This window comes from Dipodomys merriami, unplaced genomic scaffold (genome assembly GCF_024711535.1).
Source record: "Dipodomys merriami isolate MVZ:Mamm:240054 unplaced genomic scaffold, mDipMer1.0.p SCAF_30, whole genome shotgun sequence".
Taxonomy (NCBI): Eukaryota; Metazoa; Chordata; class Mammalia; order Rodentia; family Heteromyidae; genus Dipodomys; species Dipodomys merriami.
The window spans coordinates 5,947,373-5,969,532 of record NW_027204493.1 but is presented as its reverse complement, the minus strand read 5'-3'; the positions used below and the strand labels follow the sequence as shown (position 1 = coordinate 5,969,532).

General features: G+C 34.7%; 1 protein-coding gene across 5 annotated transcripts in view; it reads left to right on the top strand.

Moving 5' to 3' along the window:
• Positions 1-22,160, top strand: part of Rictor (RPTOR independent companion of MTOR complex 2) — a 93,805-nt gene that overhangs the window by 27,889 nt on the left and 43,756 nt on the right. For all 5 annotated transcript variants that reach the window (XM_070041073.1, XM_070041075.1, XM_070041076.1 and 2 more), the window contains 7 exons: positions 963-1,060; positions 4,219-4,283; positions 5,274-5,405; positions 7,436-7,499; positions 11,704-11,830; positions 16,350-16,519; positions 21,399-21,466. In XM_070041073.1, coding sequence (XP_069897174.1) covers positions 963-1,060; positions 4,219-4,283; positions 5,274-5,405; positions 7,436-7,499; positions 11,704-11,830; positions 16,350-16,519; positions 21,399-21,466 — 724 coding nt within the window. The remainder of the gene's footprint in view (positions 1-962; positions 1,061-4,218; positions 4,284-5,273; positions 5,406-7,435; positions 7,500-11,703; positions 11,831-16,349; positions 16,520-21,398; positions 21,467-22,160) is intronic.

Below are 22,160 nucleotides of genomic sequence, written 5' to 3'. Positions count from 1 at the left end.
AGTGCCCAATGAAGTTTGGTAATCTGTAAGGAAGGATATTCTTTGTTGTTTTTTTTTTGGGGGGGGGGGAGATTCTGTCATGGGGCTTGAACTCTGGGCCTGAGCCCAGCTCAAGGCTAGTGCTCTACCACTTGAACCATAGTGCCACTTCCAGTTTTCTGGTGGTTTATTGGAGATAAGAGTCTCCCAGACTTTCCTGCCCAGGCTGGCTTTGAACCATGATCCTCAGATCTCAGCCTCCTGAGTAGCTAGGATTACAGGTGTGAGCTACCTATGGCCGGCAGGAAGGATATTCTAATTACTTTAAATGAGTCTTTCCCTGGCCTTGTGGCCTTGTATAATGTCTTACACTCCTGTAGTCCAGGGATGTTTGCTCTACCAAATACCTAAGAGGCTCCTTTGCTATAACTCCGAGGTATTCTTTCTATTCTTTAGTAATTCATGGTATCTGTGGGCTCTTAGCCCACAGTTAGAAATTGCCTCGGCTTTTCTTCAGCACCAGGGTCTAGAAACTTTCTTGGTTAGCCTGTACAACTGTAGGGCACACTTAATGTCTGTTTCATTTTTCAAGAATCATTGATCTTTGCTGCAGCATATCCATTCGTAGTTTAGTATTAGGTTTAGTATTCTTTATCCAGGTTTTGGTTGAAACAAGCAGGACAGTGTATTTCGCATCTGTTTTCAAATATTAATAGCAAGAATGGAAAGCTGAGATAATTTTTTGGTTGAGTAATAACTGGTTGTAAACAGAGTTGGACCATAGGTATAGGTGGAGTAGAAATGTGAAGGGAATTGAATGCCGTGTACATAGACTTTGACATCCACTATGAATGACTTTTAAGGTACAGGGCAAAACTTTAAACCAAGAGTCAACATTGTAAATTTTAGTACAGCATATTTTACCTGTTTGGCTAGGAAAATACTCTTAAAATAAGGTTAACTTGCCTTGTATTTTCTTCTAGAACCTTCTGATAACTTAAGGGAGATTCTCCAAAATGTGGCCAAATTACAAGGAGTATCAAATATGAGAAAGTTAGGCCATCTGAATAACTTTACTAAGGTAAGTAACAGTAAATTGTTACTGTTCCACAGGGTTCTTTTATTTATCCACTGTTGATATATTGGGCCAGAAAATTATTTGTTTGGGAATGCTGTTCTTGTGTTGTAGGGTACTAACCAGTGTTCCTGGTCTGTACCCACTATAGAGTGGGAAGGAATACCTCCCCCCACACCAGTGATAAAAGTATCTTGAGTTATTGCCAAATGTTCCCTGTGGGACAGAATTTCTCCTGATTAAGAATTCCTGCTTTGGCCGGGCGCTGGTGGCTCACGCCTGTAATCCTAGCTACTCAGGAGCCTGAGATCTGAGGATCGTGGTTCAAAGCCAGCCTGGGCAGGAAAGACCGTGAGACTCCTATCTCCAATAAACCACCAGAAAACCGGAAGTGGTGCTGTAGCTCAAGTGGTAGAGCGCTCGCCTTGTGCTGAAGAGCTGAGGGACAGCGCCCAGGCCCAGAGTTCAAGCCCCATGACCGACAAAAAAAAAAAAAAAAAAAAAGAATTCCTGCTTTAAGTGAATTTCTATAGATTTTATTATAAAATTTATTATAAAATTACCTAACAAAACGTAAGTAAATATTGAATTTAATTTTACTACACTGAGCTTCTGAATTCCATTTTGTTAGGTTTAAAGAGCTTACTGAATTGACAGAAAGATTTATTTCCTTATTGAGTAAAAATTTGAAATTCTCAAGAATCTGTAAGTAGTATTATTTGACTATAAAAAGTATGACATTGAAGACCAGTATAGTTGGTTGGAGACCTATGTTTCCGTTAGATTAACTATGTTTACAGAATTTCCTCATTTGTTATGAGATACTATTCCTTTAATCTGAAGTTTTCAGTTTGAGATGTTATATTTTTCTACTCTAAAATTCCTCCTTTCTCCAAACCTGCTACACAGTAAGATGTTTAGTTTTATTGTGTTACATCCAGAAGATTTAGCATTTTAAATATGAACTTTCATTTTCAATAGCATTTGTTTTACTCTTAAGTATAACCCCAGTTGTTAATATTAAGTTACCTTAGTAGACCAACGATACTAAAATGTTGTATTGGGTGAACCTCTCTCAAACCTCCTTTTAAGGTAGGAAATGAAAGAGCAAAGTGATGTGATCCTTTAATCATGTGAATGTCACACAACATGCTTGCCTTCTAAAATTATTTCACTAAAGTAATGTGTATAGCGGTCTGCTGATGAGTATGATGTTGGTCTTCTATTTTTAAAACTGACAACATGTTTATGATCCAAAGGCCTACTGCTTAAGGATGAAAATATATCAGATCTTTTGAGTTTTCAACGTTCCCTTTTCCTTATAAGTCCTAAAAGTTTTCATTTCGTTGTAAGTTATAAAAAAATTTAGATAGTATAGAAGATTTTATAGTAAAAGGTGAAAGTCCTTCCTCACATACACTTCCTGCCTACTTCCTCCCTCCTTTCCAAAGTACAATTTTCCACAGGTAACCAGTGATTAAGAAGGTACTTATCCTTTTTTGGTACAGTTACAAATAGAAATAATGTGAGAATAAAATGAAATGAATTGCAGAGTGCTAAGTTGTAGTTAACATTATTATTTATATATGAGGATTTGTTGTTTTGTTTATTTTAATACTAATTCTTAGCAAGTAGCCTAGTCTGGTATCAAATCTCAGTCCTCCTGCCTCAATTTCCTGTATTCAGGGATGACACACATGTATTATAGTGCTCACTATACAAATGATTTAAAAAAAGGTCAGAACATGATATATGTTAATGTGTGTATGTGTGTATATATGCATATATAGATACATGTTTGTATGTATAAACATATATACACTTAAAACTTGTTTTTTCCCCATATCCCAATATACCATAGAATGTTGCTACTTTATAGCTCATCTTGTGTGTGTGTGTGTGTGTGTGTGTGTGTGTGTGTGTGTGTGTGTGTGTGTGTGTGTGTGTATTTCAGTTGTCTTCTAAATAAGCTCCACTGTTCTAATAATTAGCTGTTTTCTCAGAAAACAAGAGATCTTCTGCATTGGTCAGATCTATTAGATTTTTTTTGGTTGGTCGTGGGGCTTGAACTTTGGGTCTGGGTGCTGTCTTTCAGCTTTTCAGCTCAAGGCTAGTGGTCTACCACTTGAGCCACAGCACTAATCTGGTTTTCTGGTGGTTAATTGGAGATAAGAGTCACAGATTTTCCTTCCTGGGGTTGGCTTCAAACCTCTATCCTCAGATCTCAACCTCCTTTATAGCTAGGATTACAGGTGTAAGCCACTGGCGCCAGACTAGATTATAAATACTTTTATTTATTGTTATTTTCAAGAAAACAGAAATGTTGTTTACCTTAAGTGAGATGGATATAGAGGAAACTACAACTGAACCATATTCTGTTGAAACTGCTCATAAAGTAGTAATCTGTGATAAAGGATATTACTTGCAAAACAGTCAACAGTAGGACTAACTTAAATTCTATATATACACCAACAAAATCCTTCAAAAACGAAAAATAATTTCCTGAAAAAATGTAGATGGATTTTAACTACCAGCCAGGGCAAAAATTAAGACACTAGTCTGGACAGAAAAGTTAGCAAGAACTCATCTCACCCAGTACCTTATAGTGTGCATCTGCCATCTCAGCTGTGCAGAAAGTGTAAGTAGGAGTCTCATGGTTGAGTCTGAGCTGGGCAAAAATGTGAGAACCTATCCCCAAAATAATGAAAGCAAAAAGGTTGGGGGCATAGTTCAAGTGGTATGGTGCCTATGTCACGAGTATAGCACCAGCCCAGGATTAAATCCCTCCCACCAACAAATCACAAAAACAGGGAGATAGGAATAAAACTACATAAAATGGGGGCTGGGAAGGTGGCTCAGTGGTAGAATACTTGCCTTGCATGCATGAGGCCCCGAGTTCAATTCCTCAGCACCATGTAAGCAGAAAAAGCTGAAGTGGCACTGTGGCTCAGGTGGTAGAGTGCTAGCCTTGAGCTGAAGAGCTGAGGGACAGTGCCCAGTACCAGAGTTCAGGCCCCATGACTGACCAAAAAAAAAGAAAAACTACATAAAATGTAAAATCTTACATTTTTCAAAATTTCATTAATGGAAAACAGCTTATTGTGTAGCATATGAATAAAATGTATGTAAGTTCACAATTAATATGAACCTTTTTTTTCTAACAGCTTCTTTGTGATATTGGCCATAGTGAAGAAAAACTGGGTTTTAACTATGAAGATATCATTATTTGGTAAGTTCAGTTCAATCCCCTCCCTTATCTCTTCCAGATTTTAATTATTTCAATTTGATAATTTTAAATTAAAGTTGTGAGAACACAGCACTTCATATGTGATTTTATAGGCAATTGATTGGACATTAGAAACATTTAGGTTCTTAGATCACTTTGTTACCTAATGAGTTATGATTACCAAATAGGAAGAACCAGAGCTTATGTTAAAAAATACCTGGATTTCTATAATTTAAACTTTGAAATGAAATCTGAACTTTATAGACTGAAATTTTCTTACTCTTCTGGTTTAAGATATCTAAGTGTTACCTAAGAGAAAGTATACCCAAGCATACTAATAAAGGCATAATGTTGCATTTTCATAACTATTTTTTTGGTGCCTTAAGGAATTAAAATTGATGTAGTGGTCTGTTTCTGCCATCATTGCCAAATAGTATTGCTTTAACCCAATCAGTCTTTGGGAGGACTGTAAACAAATGAAGGGGAATAGATTATAGGGACATGTAAGGGTATACTTAATTTCTCTTATCTGATGTAAAATATACTACAGAAGATGAATAAAATAACATCAGCTTGATTTGAGAGACAATACCAAAGAGACACCAAATAAAACCAGCATTACCACTATAAAATCCCATAGTTTGGAGTGGATATTTCTTATCCATGGGAAATGTAGTTGGATAACATTAATTCATCACTATTAGAAGTTTTGCATAACTTAGCAGAGGAAGAATTTGATACAGGTTGAGCATCCTTACGATGAAAATCTTAAATGTTCCAAAAAATGAAATTTAAGAGTTATCTTGGCGGTTTGGTTTTAGATTTTCAAATGTGGGCTGCTTACTTGATGCAGTCTATAGAAATACCCTTATCTCCAAAAACCTGGAAATCTGAAATCTTTCTTATCCCAGCCATTTCAGATGAGGAATGTTTAACCTGTCCTGTGCGCTTTAGATTCCTACAGCTAAGCATTTGGTTTCGTTTTTCTTCCAGTTTGCGGTTAGCCTTATTAAATGAAGCAAAAGAAGTGAGAGCAGCAGGGTTACGAGCACTTCGGTATCTCATCCAAGACTCCAGTATTCTGCAGAAGGTGCTAAAATTGAAAGTGGACTATTTAATAGCTAGGTAATTTTCTGGGAGTTTTTTATACTTCATTTTTAAAAAGGTTTATGTCAAGCTTTAATATACCTACCATAAAATGTACAGATTTTTAGTGTTAAAGGTTGATAGTTTTGTTGTTTTTTGTTGTTGTTGTTGGTCATGGGGCCTGAGCTCTGGGCCTGGGCACTGTCCCTCAGCTCTTCCTCTCAAGGCTAGCGCTCTACTACTTGAGCCAGAGCACCACTTATGGCTTTTTCTGCTTATGTGGTGCTGAGGAATCAAACCCAGGGCCTCATGCATGCAAGGCAAGCGCTCTACCACCAAGCCACTTTCCCACCTCATGGCTTGATAGTTTTTATAAAAGCATATACAGGCTATTTAGACGTCAACATTAGCAGACTACTAGTAATGTTTCATTTTACTTTCAACAGGTAGTAAACATTGTTCTGACTTTTTCATTGTAGACTGTTTTTTTCCTATTTTGGGGTATCATGTTGGAAGTGAAAAGGAACACTACTCTTTACTTTCCTCATTTGTGAGATTCATTGAGGTCTACTAGTTTTTGCTTTTTTATTACTGTGTAGTATTTCATATTATGATTAGATCAAAGTTATTCTATTCATTTTCTGGTTGCTTTTAGTGTTATTTTAACAAGCTGCCATGAACATTTCTTGCACAAACCTGCAAGCAGGTAGACATAGTCACTCAGTTCTCTTATATGTATGTACAACTGGAATTGCTGGGACATACGGAATATTAGTTTAGCTTTAGTAGATATTGTCAAATAATTTTCAAGTGATTGAATAGATTAACACTATTATCAACAATGTATCAGTCTTCCTTCTACTTTATCCACACCAGCATTTGCTGTTTCAGTCTTCAGCTAGCCATTCTGGTTTTCATTGTGGGTTCTCATTTTGGGTTCTCATTTTATTTTTAATTTGCACAACCTAGTTTTGTTGCTTGCTCATTTCTAAGTGAATGCCTTTTTCTTTTTTTGTCGGTCATTGGTCTTGAACTTTGCCTTTCTTTTTTTTGTCAGTCATTGGTCTTGAACTCTCAGCTTGGGTGCTGTCCCTCAGTTCTTTAGCTCAAGGCGAGTACTCTGCCACTTGAGCCACAGTGCCAATTCTGGTTTTCTGGTGGTTAACTGGAGATAAGAGTCTTATGGACTTTTCCTTGCCTAGGTTCTTAGAACCGCGTGAGCCACTGATGCCCGGCATGAATGCCTTTTTCTTGTGCGAATTCTTGGTGTCTTCTAGATAAGTCTTTTCAGATGTACATGTATATTGAGAATATCTTCAAATGTGCCTTGAAGTTTCATCCTTTCAGTGGATCTTTGATGAACAGAATTTCTTAATTAAATCCAAAGTGCTTTCCATATATATGTACATATATATTTTCTTAATTCTCAGTTATTATACAAAGGATTTTCAGTTCAAATCAGTTTATAAATATAATGCATATTGTTCAGTCACCCTTTCCATTTTTCCCAACTCTACTCATAGCACTAAATTACATGGTTGTGTTTTTACATGTATCCTGACCTCATAAGAGTAAATATTGTTGGAAATTGCAGCTCTTTGCCTATGTTATTTTTCTGTTCTGGTATTTTTCATTGCTTATGTTTTCATCTTGGATCATGTGTGTGTGTGTGAGCGTATGCATGCACACACCCACACATGGGCTTGAACTCAGAGCCCCAAGCTTAGGGCTTTTTCTCCTCAAGGCTGATGCTCTTCTACTTGAGCCATACCCGCACTTCTGGCTTTTTGCTGGTTAATTGGAGATAAGAATCTGATACTTCTGTTACATGAGTCTTTATAGATAGATTCCTGTATTTTTTTTGAAAGTTTAAATGTAAGAATTGGAGTATTTTATAACATCACTGGAAATATTTATTTGCTGATACTAGAAATATTTGCTGGTACTATGAAAAGTATGTACTGAAAATTTAATATACTGTATTGATATGAAGATGAGTGTGAGTAGTAGTATTAAACAAAACACTTTATTAGGATTTTATCAATGATTAATATTTGTGTATTGTTTAGGTGCATTGACATACAGCAAAGCAACGAGGTAGAGAGGACACAGGCACTTCGATTAGTCAGAAAGGTATGCTAATATGTGGGAATAAAGGCAAATTTATGGTTTTCATTGTTAAATATTTCTATTTTTATATTACAGTGATATAGTGTTAAAATATAGTGTTAAAATTTAGAAATCAAGTTTTCATTAAAATTTTATTTCATTAAAGTACAAATTAAGTAGATCTGTTAAGCTTTTAGATAAGCATAAATAGTTTGTACAATATGTGATTGGGCAGAGTTAGGACTATTTTTATAAAGTGTTATATTCTTATAAAATGATTTTAAAGAGTATGTCTTCCATTAGTGGACAAGTAAGTATAATTACTGATTTGCTAAGTTGGTTTTCTTTTAATTTTATTCTTACAGTTGATACTATTAAATGGTTGTCACAAATAATTATAAAATTGTTGTTTTGAAGGTGAATTTGAATATAATCCATGAGCAGTCATGATAAAAATAAAAAAGTAGTCATTGTGTAATACAAATTGTCATAATTTAATACCTGAAGAAGGTGAAAGGCAATCATGAAACTTAATAGAACTTTTTTATATAATTTGTTGGCCTTGATGCTTTTAAAAGAAATGACAAAGTGGTGCTGTGGCTCAAGTGGTAGAGTGCTTGCCTTGAGCTGAAGAGCTGAGGGATAGCGCCCAGACCCAGAGTTCAAGCCCCATGACCGACCAAAAAAAAAAAAGACAACTTCAAATAAATCCAGACAATTAAATTCAGCCTCATTGGATTACTTAGTAAATACCCTTTTTTTTTTCAATTTTGTACAATACTTTGTACAAATTAAAATTTATAATACAGCTCAGTAAAAGTAAAGACTCTTTAAAAACAACTTAATAGCACCATAACAAAAATATTATTTTATTCTGTTCTCTTTGGAGCTGCAGCATAAGATATTATTTATTATTCCAGTAGTTGGTTGAGCTAAAAAGAGTAGTTAAAGTACATATTGCCTTTAGGGGCTAGAGACAAATGATTTTATTAGAACTTTTAGCATCTAAGTACATATTTTTTCCAGCAACTAAAGAAGTACAAATCATGTTTATTATTACCAGGTCACTGAAATGTTTTGGTATGTATTAAAAAAATTAAAGTTTTTGCATAATTGTATTAATGTACTTTGAAAGAAAAGTACAATGTTTTACTTGTTTTAGGATAATTCATTCAATAAATAGTTAAGAAATACTTGTGTTACTTTTACTTTTCTTTCACCTGTCCAGTTCATTTGAAAGACTTTCTGTTTATTGTTTTTTTTTTCTTTGAGTGTCTCTCCAATATGTTTTTCTTCTACTTTCCCCACTTCAATCCAGGCAGTCTTTTTCAGTCTCATTCATTTTCTTCATAACTTTCTCACTAGTCAACTGTTGGTACTTTTTTGTTTTTATCACTTAAATTCTACTTACCAATTAACTCAAGCCATCATTATTTCCTATGTAATTTCTTTATTCATGTAATAGGGTAGTCAGCTGTTGGTACTTTTTGTTTTTATCACTTAAATTCTACTTATCAACTAATTCAAGCCATCATTATTTCCTATGTAATTTCTTTATTCATGTAATAGGGACTAGTAATAATACAGTTTAATAGCCATCAGGATTTAATTTGGTGGAATCACATACTCTAGAAACAGACACTGCAGGTTAATGGCAAAACCAGAACAAGAACCCAATATACAGATATCCTAATTGGCTAATGATTATTAAATACAACCTTCCTTCCTTCCTTCCTTGGCATTCTGAGCTTATTTTTGGTCTATACAACCATTTCTATCTGATCTATATTATTTTGTCAACTGTATGCAAACAGCCAATCAGCCCAACCACAGATAATTGCTTTCTTCCTACTTTATTTTCATCTCTTTGCACATTCTATTTTTCTCTGTTTAAGTTTTACATATGACTCTTAGTGAACTCTGTATTTCTTCAGTTCTTTTGTGTCAGTTCTACAAATTTGGTACCTAATAGTCTAATCTTTACATATATCTATGCCAGAAAGTATGATTAGAATTATGACTACATGGAGTATTGAATGATTTTTAAGGGAAGCAGTTTCTCAATTTTCGCTGAATTTCCCTGGAAAAAAACTAAAGAATGACTTCATATGTAAAAATTTGAACATTTTTTTAAAAGTCAGTTGTGGGGCTTGAACTCAGGGTCTAGGCAATGTCCCTGAGCTTTTTGTTCAAAGCTAGGGTTTTACTACTTTGAGCCACAGTGCCACTTTTGGTCTTCTGGTGGTTAATTTGAGTCTCACAAACTTTCCTGTCCAAGTTGGCTTAGAAGCATGATTCTCAGTTCTCAGCCTCCTGAATAGCTAGGATTATAGGCATGAGTTACCAGCTCCTTGCAAAATTTGAATTTTTTAGATACAAAATTTGAATTCTTATTTGTTTCATAGCATAATTATTGAATTAAATATGCTTACTACACATGAGATTTGAGTACAATTTTATATTGTAGCTGAGACCATCTTGTAACTATCTTCATTCTGAATTAGTAAACTGAGGCACAAAGATTGATTTGGAAAAGATGGCTTAGTTTATTAATATTGTATTAAGTTATCAAAGTCAAATTGAAAAGCTAATTTTTAGCCAGTTATTTTCAGAATATATCACCTCATTTTTCTGTTTAGGAAATTTCTTGTAAGCTTTGTACAAACATTACGTAATAAAACATAACATATTGTAAGCATTGAAATATAAGTTACTATGAGCAGTTACAAAATTTTTACTCACAGAGACCAGTTATTTTCTGCAGGTCTCCCCTTCTGCTTTCTGTTCTTTCCTTTTCTCTTTTTTTGATGAATTGAAAATACTGATTTTGAAACATATGCTGAATGCTCTTTTGGATTCTTCATTGATTAGGTATAAACCTGGTTTGAGGGGTGTATTGTAAAATTTTAATTGTAGTTATACAGTAACTAGCCAATATAGACTCTTATTTTAATCTCTTTGTGTCTTAACTGTGTGTTTTGCATTTAGTGATAGTGTATCAGTTGTTTTATAGCACAAGTTTTTCTATTTCAACAGGTTTCTGAATGTAGTAACATTGTGAACAGATTACTTTTCTCCTTGTACAAATAAGACAAAATATTACTTTGTATTTTTAATCCAAGGATCTGTTATTTTGAAATAAAGTTATTTTGAAATAAAGTTAAGTGATCATTAGTGGCTTAATTTGTTTTCTAAATCAAAGATCTATATTTTTAACCTATATTCAGCATGTTCAAATTATATTATTATCAATTAAATCTTTTATGAAAAGTACTTTTTTTTCAAGGGAATGTCTGTATTTGATCTCAGGTCCTCAAAGTTACTTTACTAACAAGATAACTCCATCATTGATTTTCACTGATTATTTTTTGGATAGAGTCTTCAATTCCTGCTTGGTCAGGAGTCTGAGCCATAATTGCCTACTTTATTTTGGCTTCCCATCATCATTTGGGATAACAGGTACACACCACTGTACCAGGTTTTTTTTTTTTTTTTCCCATAGATAATCTCATGCACTTTTCTGCTTGATTTGGCCAGCCTCAGCCTATCACGTGGCATGAGGTGACAGCTACACATCACTGCTCCAAGCTATATGGGTTGAGAAGAGTTTTGAGCAAATCTTGATCCTGCTATTCACAACTTTTCAAGTAGCTAGGGATATAGTGCATTATTTCATCAAGCTTTAGGACTAGATATATACCGTTGCTATCAGGTATATTGAAATGTGAAATATGTATGGGCCATTAATGTTTTCTAACATTAATAATGGAATTTATGGCTAGTGATTAAAGATATCTCTGGGTGTCTGTTATAGTAAAGAGAGAGTGTGAAGACCCAGTCAGTGAATTTGATGATGAAGGAGGGGTGGAGATAATGATGTTAATGAACTAAGTAAAGAATCAGAGTGATCATAGAATACTAATAAGTTGAGTGCTGTTGTCATTATTGATTTACATCACATAGGAACTAAAACCTGTGTAAGAGTTTCAATCCTAGCGTAGCTTAGAGTCTCAGAAATAGTAATTTATAGTCCAGATTACTAGAGAAACGTTAAAAAGATTTTCACTGTTACGATTATTAACATTGATTTATCAGTCGATCATTCAAAATCTTTATGTAGCCTGTTAAAATTGGTACCTTGATGTAATTCAGATCTAAGTCTGAATAAATTAAGTTTTAAAATGTACTGTAAAGTAACTAATTTCTGTTCCTAATGTCTCTGTTACAGATGATTACTGTGAATGCTTCCTTATTTCCCAGTTCTGTGGCCAACTCATTAATTGCAGTTGGAAATGATGGACTTCAAGAAAGAGACAGAATGGTTCGAGCATGTATTGCTATTATCTGTGAATTAGGTCAGAATTTTTCAATTAATACACTATTTTATAAAGAATATGTATTATTTCTGTAGTTATCAGTATACAACTTATGAAAACATAATTTTGAGTTTTATTTAACATAAGTTCAGAGTGATATGAAAATTTTGTAGCTTAAAGTTTTACTTACATGAAATTTAGTAGATGAAATATCTAAATTTAATAATTATAATAGAAACTATAAAGTCTAGCACTGTGGCATTAGTCATACTACATACATGATCAAAATAATCCACTGTAAGCTGAGCCACTATAAAATGGCTCGTATCTGTAATCTAATAGGAGGCAGAATTTGATGATTAAAGTTTGAAGCCAGCTCAAGCAGAAAGTCTCTTTATCTTCAAAACACTAATAAGAAGCCAGAAATGGAGTTGTAGCTCAAGTGGTAGAGTGCCAAAGTCCAGTATATATAAAAAGGGAATTCTAAATGCAAAAGTATCAAATTGTTAAATGAAGTAGAAACTGAAGATAGCAACATGGGTAAATATCTGCTTATTGGAAGAAGACTGTATTGTGAATATATAAAAATAGGAACTTCGGTGATTTAAATTTTACTATAAGGAATCAAAAAAGTAAGCTATAGTAGAAAAAAAGTAAAAAAATCAATGCAACAAATAAAATAGATAACTTATTGCAAACAAATCAGTGGGAATAACAATTCTTAGAGAAGTAACTGGCCTCACTTCGAAAGATAAACTCTAGCTAGCTAGCTAGATAGCTAGCTAGCTATGCATCCATCCATCCATCCTGGTCCTGGGTCTTGAACGCAGGATCTGGTGCTGTCTATGAGCATGTTTTGCTTAATGCTAGCACTCTACCACTTGAGCCATAGGGCCCTACCTGCTTTTTCTGAGTAGTTTATTAGCAATAAGAGTCTCACCCACTTTCCTGACCAGGCTGGCTTTGAATTATGATCCTCAGATCTCAGCCTTCTGAATAGCTAGGATTATAGGTGTGAGCCACCAGCGCCCGGCTAAACAATTTTAAATAACAAGAAACATGACTTTTTTTCCTCCATCACCTAAAGTAGGAGTGATAAGGTTATATTTCTTCTTGAGATCACAACTCCTTTATAAAGTTTAAAGAAACAAAGAAGAAACAGATTCTGCAATGGAGGATTCAAAAATATGCCCACAATATCTATTTGTTTATAGACAAATTTTAAAGTATTATTAAGGAAATTATGAAAATAAGCATATTACCATTTTGTAATTTATGGGATACCTGGAAAGGTATACTGAGGTATTAACATGTCATCATAAAATATTTTTTATTTAAGCAAAAAGTAAGTGTAAATGAACCATTGCAACTCAAGAAGAAAAGAATATGAAAAATAAAAAAGTAAAGTCTGTGTAAAGCAGACAGCAGATAACTATATTAAGTCTTAACTAGTGGCTGAGTGTGATGGTACACAACTGTAATTCCAGCTACTGAGGAAGCAGAATGATAACAGATACAGGAGGATCATGGTTTGAGGCCACCAAAAAGTTAACAAGACCCTATCTCAAAAACAAGGCAGGTATAGTGGCACACACCTGTATTTCCAGCTACCTGGAAGGAGTCAGAGGTAGGAGGATTACAAACTAAAGGAAAGAAGGCTGGGGGTATGTCTTACATGGTAGAACAAGTTACCTAGAAAAAGTAAGTCCCTGAATTAAAAACTCTGTACTAGGGGGGAAAAGTCCCAGTCAGAGAATACGATAGATCATTCAACCTAAATGGTTTTTCTTGAAAAAGAAAACCATGAAATACATCTTTAACTGCTGGGAAAAATTTAAAGGTAAAAAGTAATAAAAGGAGAATATAATAGAATCTTATTAAAGATTTTTAAAAGAAATTACGTATTTGAAAATATACTGAATAATTCTCCAGATAATTACTAATTCTAGTTACTAGAAGTGTGATCGATCAAAACCAATAGTAGTTGTAAACAACAAGGAAATATTTGCCTTCAAGATAAGAATCAATATTTTTAAAAAGAACAAGTAACTTTTATACACAGGTATACATATATACTCATATTAAAATAATTAGAATACTACTTAATAGTCCAGAATATTTATCTCAAATATATTATCTCAAATCACCAGTCTTATTTGATTGGTTGGTTTGATTTGGTGGTAATGGGGTCTGAACTCAGAGCTTGCACGTGAGCCTTGCTTACCTGGTACTCTACTGCTTAAACCATGTCTTCAATCCTGTTTTATGCTATTTAGACAGTGGAGACTAAAACTCCTTACCTGCCCAGGCTGGCTTTGAATCTCAATCCTCCAAGATCTCAGCTTGGCTTTTTGAATAGTGAGGATTACAGACATAAAACACCAATACACTATGAAATCTGCTATTCTTAATAGTAGGTTTCTAAATGCTACATCCTTGTAAAACTTTTTGCCACATTATTTGTAAGATAAAATAATAATAACTGAAGTTTTTATACATAGTAGTGTGTGTGTGTGTGTGTGTGTGTGTGTGTGTGTGTGTGTGTGTGTGTGTGTGTGTGTGTGTGTGTGTGTGTGTGTGTGTGTGTGTGTGTGTGTGTGTGTGTGTGTGTGTGTGTGTGTGTGTGTAGAGGGGGGGGGCAAGTAAAAAACCCTAGTAGTTACAGTGGAGTCATGTGAAAATACAGATTAAAAAGCTATATTTTATGTTTTAACAATAGTTAGTAGAAGAGGAAAATACTATAATTCCAAAGTAGAAAAGAAAACTGAAACAAATAAATGTAAGCAATATATAGGAATTTAATTGTTTAGGTGGCACTTTCTAGCAGGATAAAAATTTCATTCCTTGAGTTAGGAATTGGTATCTATATCATGGTGATCTGCATTTTGATTGTATGTAATTATGCTTCTGTTAGAAAACATAAGAAGATAAATATTCTAAAATTCAAATTCAAGAATAAATGAAAAATTTTGGAAAGAATAAACGTTGAAGAAAGGAAAGGTTTTTTGTGTTTTTTTTTTTTTGGTTGTTCGTGGGTCTTGAACTCTGGGCCTGGGCGCTGTCCCTCAGCTCTTCAGCTCAAGGCTAGCGCTCTACGACTTGAGCCAGAACACCACTTCTGGTTTTCTGGTGGTTTATTAGAGATAGGAGTCTCACAGACTTTCCTGCCTGGGCTGACATTGAACTATGATCCTTAGATCTTAGCTAGGATTACAGGGGTGAGCTACCAATGCCCGGCCAGGAAAGATTTTCTTTTCATACTTTAAAAAAAACTGGTAACATAAGTTATTAAAAGGGAAGAGCTTAAAAATTGCCAGGCAAGGTGGTCCACACCTGTAATATCTCCAAGGTGATTGAGTGATTGAGGTTCAAGGCCAGCCAATGAGAATGTAAGCAAGACCCCCCACTGTAACCAAGCAAGCCAGGTGTGTGACGGTGCTCACTTGTCATCCCAGCTACACTGGAGGCAACAGGACTTCAGTGCAAGGTTCGCACCCTTAAACAAAAATAGTTGGGGTATGGTTCAAGTGATTCAGTCAAAGGCCCTGAGTTAACAAGAAAAATAAAAGAGATGCAGAGCTGATACATAGAAATCTTACTATGGTAATGCACACCTATAATCTGAGCTCTCAGAAGGCTAAAGCAAGAGAATTTTAGTTTAAGGCTCTATAGTGAGTGAGTTCTAGTAAGAGTGGGTTACATAGCAAGACTCTGTCTCAAAAAATAAAATCCAAATATAAAACACCATGCTTATGCATTCACATGCAAAGAAACCTCTTCATCTTTAGAATAAGAGGAGTTATTCAAGTATTGGGTTTCTGTTTACTCATATGCGTATGTGTTCATCTTTGTATGTTTTGTAAAATTAAAACAATGAAATAAGCCATCTAAAGCAAAATCTACAATGAAGTTAATTATAAAAGATTTGAAATAGACACATATATAGAGACTATTATTTCTATCATAAAAAATAACTCCTTGATGGGAGTTGATAGGAGGAAAAATCCAGTAAAATCAAAGAATTTAGGAAGACAAGGACTTGGATGAGGCTCAAATGGTGGAGGGCCTGCTACTAAGCTCAAGGCCCTATGTTCAGACCCCAGGACCACCAAAAAACAATAAAAAGAGAGGGAAGGAGGTAGGAAGGAAGGAAAGAAAGGAACCTTTTATCCACTTGTCCTAGTAAATATGGCTGGAGATCTTTCAAGAACAACAACAAAAATACTAAGTTTTAAAGTATAAGTACAGTCAGGTACCAGTGGTTTATGCCTGTAATCTTAGCTACTCAGGAGGCTGAGATCAGAGGGGAGGAAAGTCCATGAGAACTCTTATGTGTTAACCACCAAAAAGTCAGGAATAGAACTGTGGCTAAAGTGGTAGAGTGGTAGTCTTGAGTGCAAAAATAAAGCTAGGGAATAGCACCTAGGTCCTGAGTTCAAGCCCCAGTACCAGCAGAAAAATCAAATAAATCAGAACTAAATAAATAAATGAAATCACAGATTTCAGCTTACTTTATTATTGCCAGTATGATTTGTTAAGTTTTTCCTTTTCATTTTAGCACTTCAGAATCCAGAAGTTGTGGCCCTTCGAGGTGGACTAAACACCATCCTGAAAAATGTGATTGACTGCCAATTAAGCCGAATAAACGAAGCCCTCATTACCACAATTTTGCACCTCCTTAATCATCCAAAAACCCGACAGTATGTTCGTGTTGATGTAGAGCTAGAGGTAGGACCTTTAATATTTTCTAATTTTAAATGTATGCTCTTTCTTTAATAGATTATAGCACATTTATGATCAAACCTGTATTAATTAAGGCTTTATTTCTTCTCTAACCCCCCTTTTTTTTAACTGGCTCTAGGGTTTGAAATCTGGGCCAAGGCACTGTCCCTGAGATTTTGTGCTCAAGGCTAGCTTCTACCACTGGAGCCACAGCTTTACTTCTGGCTCCTTGTTTTTTGGTGTGTGTGTATGGCTCCTTGTTTTTTGGTGTGTGTGATTAATTTAAGATAAGATTCTCAAGGATTTTCTTGCTTTGGCTGGCTTCAAACTGCAATCCTCAGATGTCAGCCTCCTGAGTAGCTAGGATTAAAAATATGAGCCACTGGCTCATACTCATTTTATAGCTCATTTAGTTCAGAATGAATCAGAAATATTATCAGGAATATTTGATCAAAGCATTTGGTTTCAGCTATAAAAATTTGCTGAGCAAATTAGAGGACCAGTAAGGTTACATCAAAATATTTACTTATTTAAGAATCCCAGTTGGCTGCCTATGACTCATGCCTATAATCCTAGCTACTCAGGAGACTGACATCTGAGGATCATGGTTCAAAGCCAGCCTGGGCAGGAAAGTCCAGGAGACTCTTACCTCCAATAAATCACCAGAAAACCACAAGTGGTGCTGTGGCTCAAGTGGTAGAGTGCTAGCTTCGAGCTGAAGGAATAGTGCCCAGGCCCAGAGTTCAAGCCTCATGACCACCACCAAAAATAAATAAATAAATAAAATCCCCTTTGTTTTTAAGGCCTTTAGTGTGTTTATCTGTGTCTCCTGCTAAATATATACTATTTATTTTAAAACCTACTAAAATTCTTTAACTTGGAAGCACTTTGTTACCATTCATGCTTGAAAATGTACACATATTTTAATGCGCTATTTGTAAATCTTTATTTTAGTAATTCATAAACACTTATAAAATCTGTCAAAAGTAGTGATGCATACTGTAGGTTAAGACTCAAATATATTCTTACAGTTTATTTTTATTAATGCATTACACTGTTGACTGTTGCTGAAAATACTGAGAGTAACTTCAGATTTGTCATTTTAGAATGATTATACAAGAAATAAAATATGCATTACTAAATGTTGATAGTTGTGGTTTTATTAGGATTTGGTTTTGTTTTCTGAGATAGTATTATTATTTACAAAGCAAATATTGAGCTCCTGTGCTTGATCTGTCTTCCTGCCTCATCGTCCTAGGTAGCTAGAACTATAAGCATGAGCAGGCTCAGCTGTAAGACATGTTTTAGAAGATTTCACATTGTGAATTTGACAGTCTATGTAATTAACTATAACTGTGCTATAAGCACAGTACTCTCCTTTGTAGGTAATTTAAAACATATTGTTTATTGCATTTCTATGAGAATAAACTGGTATTATTCTGGTATTATTGATATTTCATAATATGTTTAGCTTTTTTAAAAAATTGTTTAAATTTTAATTTTTATGCATTTTATTGTAAAAATACTGTACAAAGGGGTTACGGTTACATGAGCAAGGTAATGAGTACATTTCCTATCAAGCATTGTTACCTCCTTCTTTGTTTTTGTTTTTCCCCTACCATCCCATCCCTCCCACTACTACACCTCTCCACCCCTCCCTCTCATGTTTAGCTTTTAAGGGGCGGATTTTTTTTCTTTCCCTCTTTTTTTTTTTTTTTTTTTTGTTGGTGCGGGTCCTAGGTCTTGAACTCTTGGGCCTCATGCTCTTAGCTTTTTGCTCAAGACTGGTATGCTACCACTGGAGCCTTACCTCCACTTCCAACTTCCTGCTGGTTAGTTGCAGATAAAAGTCTCCAGTTTGTCCAGACTGCAACAGTCATCAGATCTTAGCTTCCTGAGTAGCTGTGATGACAGGCTTGGGCTACTTGCAGACTGCCTTTTTTTTTTTTAAATCAAATAGAAAATTTATAGTACTAAAATTGGAGAAAGAACTGCAGTAACAAAAGATGATAGATAGAAGCTCTTTTATTATTTCTAGATATTTTGTAGCGGATGAGCAAAGGTTTTATAAAAGAAATCAAACCTCAAGATTATAGTACATTTTTAAATACCCAGCTGTCTTTTCACTTATCTTATTTTTTTAATTACATAATTTTTTTTTACCCTTAAAAAAAGGCAGTTTGAAAGAGTGCCCATTAGGCTGTACAGGTTAGGTTTAAAATTTTGCCTTATGACCTGTTGGCTTTATGCCCTTGGACCAGGTTAGTTAGTTTCTCTTGGGCATCCTTCTTTTCCTGGGTGAAATGAAGGTCATAGTTTCAAGAAAATAATGAAGATTAAATGCCATAATAATAGTGATAGTAAGTAAGTAGCAGGGAGTGTTAATGTAAAGTGTTTAAGTAGTTCCAGGTGTTTTACCTGTTATTCAGTGTACATAAAATGTTTTGTCTGTGCCTTGCGTATTGAAAATGTTGAATAAATACTGGTTGCCTTGGTGATTATTTATCATTTATTTTCAATCTTTTCATTGTCATTAATAGAATCTACTGTTAATTAATTTTTTATCAATTTTACTTTTATTCTGAATTAATACTTTTACTTCTCTAAACTATTCTCAGTGCTGTTAGGCTTAAATCATTTTCCCATTAAAAATGAATGGATGTAATTAATATTTTAATAGCTTTTTTTGGGGGGGGGTCGGGTTGTGGGGCCTGAACTCTGGGCCTGGGCACTGTCCCTCAGCTCTTCAGCTCAAGGCTAGTGCTCTACCACTTGAGCCACAGTGCCACTTCTGGCTTTTTTTTCTTTTTGCTTATGTGGCGCTGAGAAATTGAACCCAGGGCCTCAGGCATGCAAGGCAAGTGCTCTACCACTGAGCCACCTTCCCAGCCCCATTTAATAGCTTTTTTAGTTTATTCTATGTTGATTTCTAGTGAATTTATACAGTTGCTATTATACATCAACTTTTTCTCATGGAACTACTAGATTATCAGATTGAAACTTCATATTGATTTCTTGCTGGCATCAGAAAATTTGGAAAAGCTTTTAGAAATTGTCTGGAGCTAAAAGGGCAAACTGAGTATTTTGTATTTGTTTTTTGTTGTTGACAGTAAATTCTCAAAAATGTATGAATGTGTAATTGAAATCTGTTTGAAATAAGAAATGTATCTTACAAAATTCCAATATCTCACTTCTTCATGAAGACTTGATAAGCTTTATTGAAAGAACTGGAAGAACATAATAAGCATGCAGGCAAGCCAGGGGTATAGGAGTCTCCACAGTTAGAATAGGTGACTTAACTTGTCTGGTAAAGAAAAGATAAAACATCTTTGATTTAAAAAAAATAACATTACATAGTACCTTTTATAAAATAAAACAGTGGCTAGTGTTGTCAAAAGTTTCTTATCATACAAAAAAGATAATGATTTGAAATCCAAAAGAAATCCACATTTCACAGAAATACACTCAAGAGGTAATCCAGGTAGAAGATTTTTTTTTTTTTGGTTGGTCATGAGGCCTGAATTCTGGGCCAGTGCACTGTCCTCAGCTGGTTAGCTCAAGGCTAGCACTCTGTCACTTGAGCCACAGTGCCACCCAGCTTTTTCTGCTTATGTGGTGCTGAGGAATCGAACCCAGCGCCTCATACCTGCAAGCACTCTACCACTGAACCACCTTCCCAGCCACAGAAAAAAGATTTTATAACAACTGTGGTTAATTCTTTATAACTATTGTGGTTAATCTGAATTCTGAATTCAGATTTCAGATAATTAAATTAGTTTGCACAAAGAACTTTCCCTAGTAAATGAAGTGTAGGTCAATGGAAAATATCTGGGCAAAGCACAGAGAAAAAGAAGGAAACAGAAAGAAAGCATAATTGTAAAATTTGTAAAGAAGAGAAAATTGGCCAGAGCAAACATCCAGGGAGATGATAACCAAAATTTTGTTTCTGAAATGAAGTTTTATATTTATAAAACTTAAAAAATTCCAGGTCAAAAAATTAAAAGAGAAGAAGATGCAAGAATATTACAACTGTTGAAATTAATGCTAATTTTAATTCTTAAGGGTAAAACAATCATTTCCAAGGATCATATTTGACAGCTAATTCCCCAACATATTGGAAATTAGTAGTAGCTGAGTGGCATCCCTACAGTGCCAACTTATGCGCTGTTTAGGTACAAGTTAAACCTCATTTTAAAAGACCAGAAACGTGCCAAGTGCCAGTGGCTCACACCTGTAATCCTAGCTACTCAGGAGACTGAGATCTGATGATTATGTTCAAAGCCAACCTGAGGAGGAAAGTTCCTGAAACTCGTCTCCAATTAATCACCAGAAAGCCAGAAGTGGCAATATGGCTCAAAGTGGTAGAGACCAGGCTTTGAGCAAAAGAACTCAGGGACAGTGCTCAGGCTTTGAGTTCAAGCAACAACACTAACCAAACAACAACAAAACAAAAAAAAGTCCAAAAATTTAGGGTGGTTTTTTTTTTTTTGTCAGTTGTGGGGCTTGAACTCTGGGCCTGGGTGCTGTTGCTCAGCTCTTCAGCTTAAGGCTAATGCTTTACCACTTGAGCCACAGCACTACTTTTGTTTTTTTCTGAGTGGTTTATTGGAGATGAGTGTCACAGACTTTTCCTGCCCAGGCTGGCTTTGCACCGCAATCCTCAGATCTCAGCCTCCTGTGTAGCTAGGATTAAACGTGTGAGTCACCAGCATCTAGCTTAGTTTTTCTTTTAAAAAGGTACCCCACATTGATTACTTTAAAGAAGTCTCACAAATTGGAAATCAATTAAAGATAGATAGAAATGGAATTTACTTTGGCTTATTACAAAAAGAATGTTTTTTATTAAAGACTCTTGTGCTTCTGTTTCTTTTTTTAAAAAAATTAGCGAATTTTAGCACCCTATACCGATTTTCACTACAGACATAGTCCAGATACGGCCGAAGGACAGCTCAAGTAAGTACCACTGGTTCCTGATAATGAAGAAGTGATGTGTGTGTAATAGTAAAGTTTTTTTTTTTTTTACTTGCTTGCATGTATAGTCAGAGAATGAGTTTAAATAAAATATTAGCTTGTGGAATCATAGTGCATTTCCCTTATTTACAATACTTTAAAAGAAAACTTGGGGAAATTATTATAAAGACTCATTTGTTACTAAAAAAAATCATCCAAGGTATAGATTGTAGTTGGAGGAACATAAATTAAGAGTTAACAAGATTCTATAAAATATTGAAGCTGGCCATAAATCATTCATCAAAACCTATAAACAGTTCTGTTGCTTAATTAGTTGTTATATAGAAGAGAACAAAGTTGGATACAGAATTGTGAAGGAATGTAGTAACATGTAATGTTAGTAGTTCCTTAATATTTAATACTTTTTAGTGAATAGATTATTGAATTTGCTTGTGGGGAAGGCTAAAATAAGTTTGAGGCAAGGATTTGAAATAGAGAGTATGGTGGTGTTAACAGGTTTATGTGATCGTTGTTGAGAAGCAGCCTTCTAATATATGCTAATTAAACAAACTGCTCTTCTCTCTAATGCTCAATTAAAGCCTATATAAGAATAGTTTTCAGAAATATCCAGGAACATACAGCTGAATAGAGAAAAGGAATTTAAGATTTATTGTGAGTCATGTTGTGAATTTTAGGT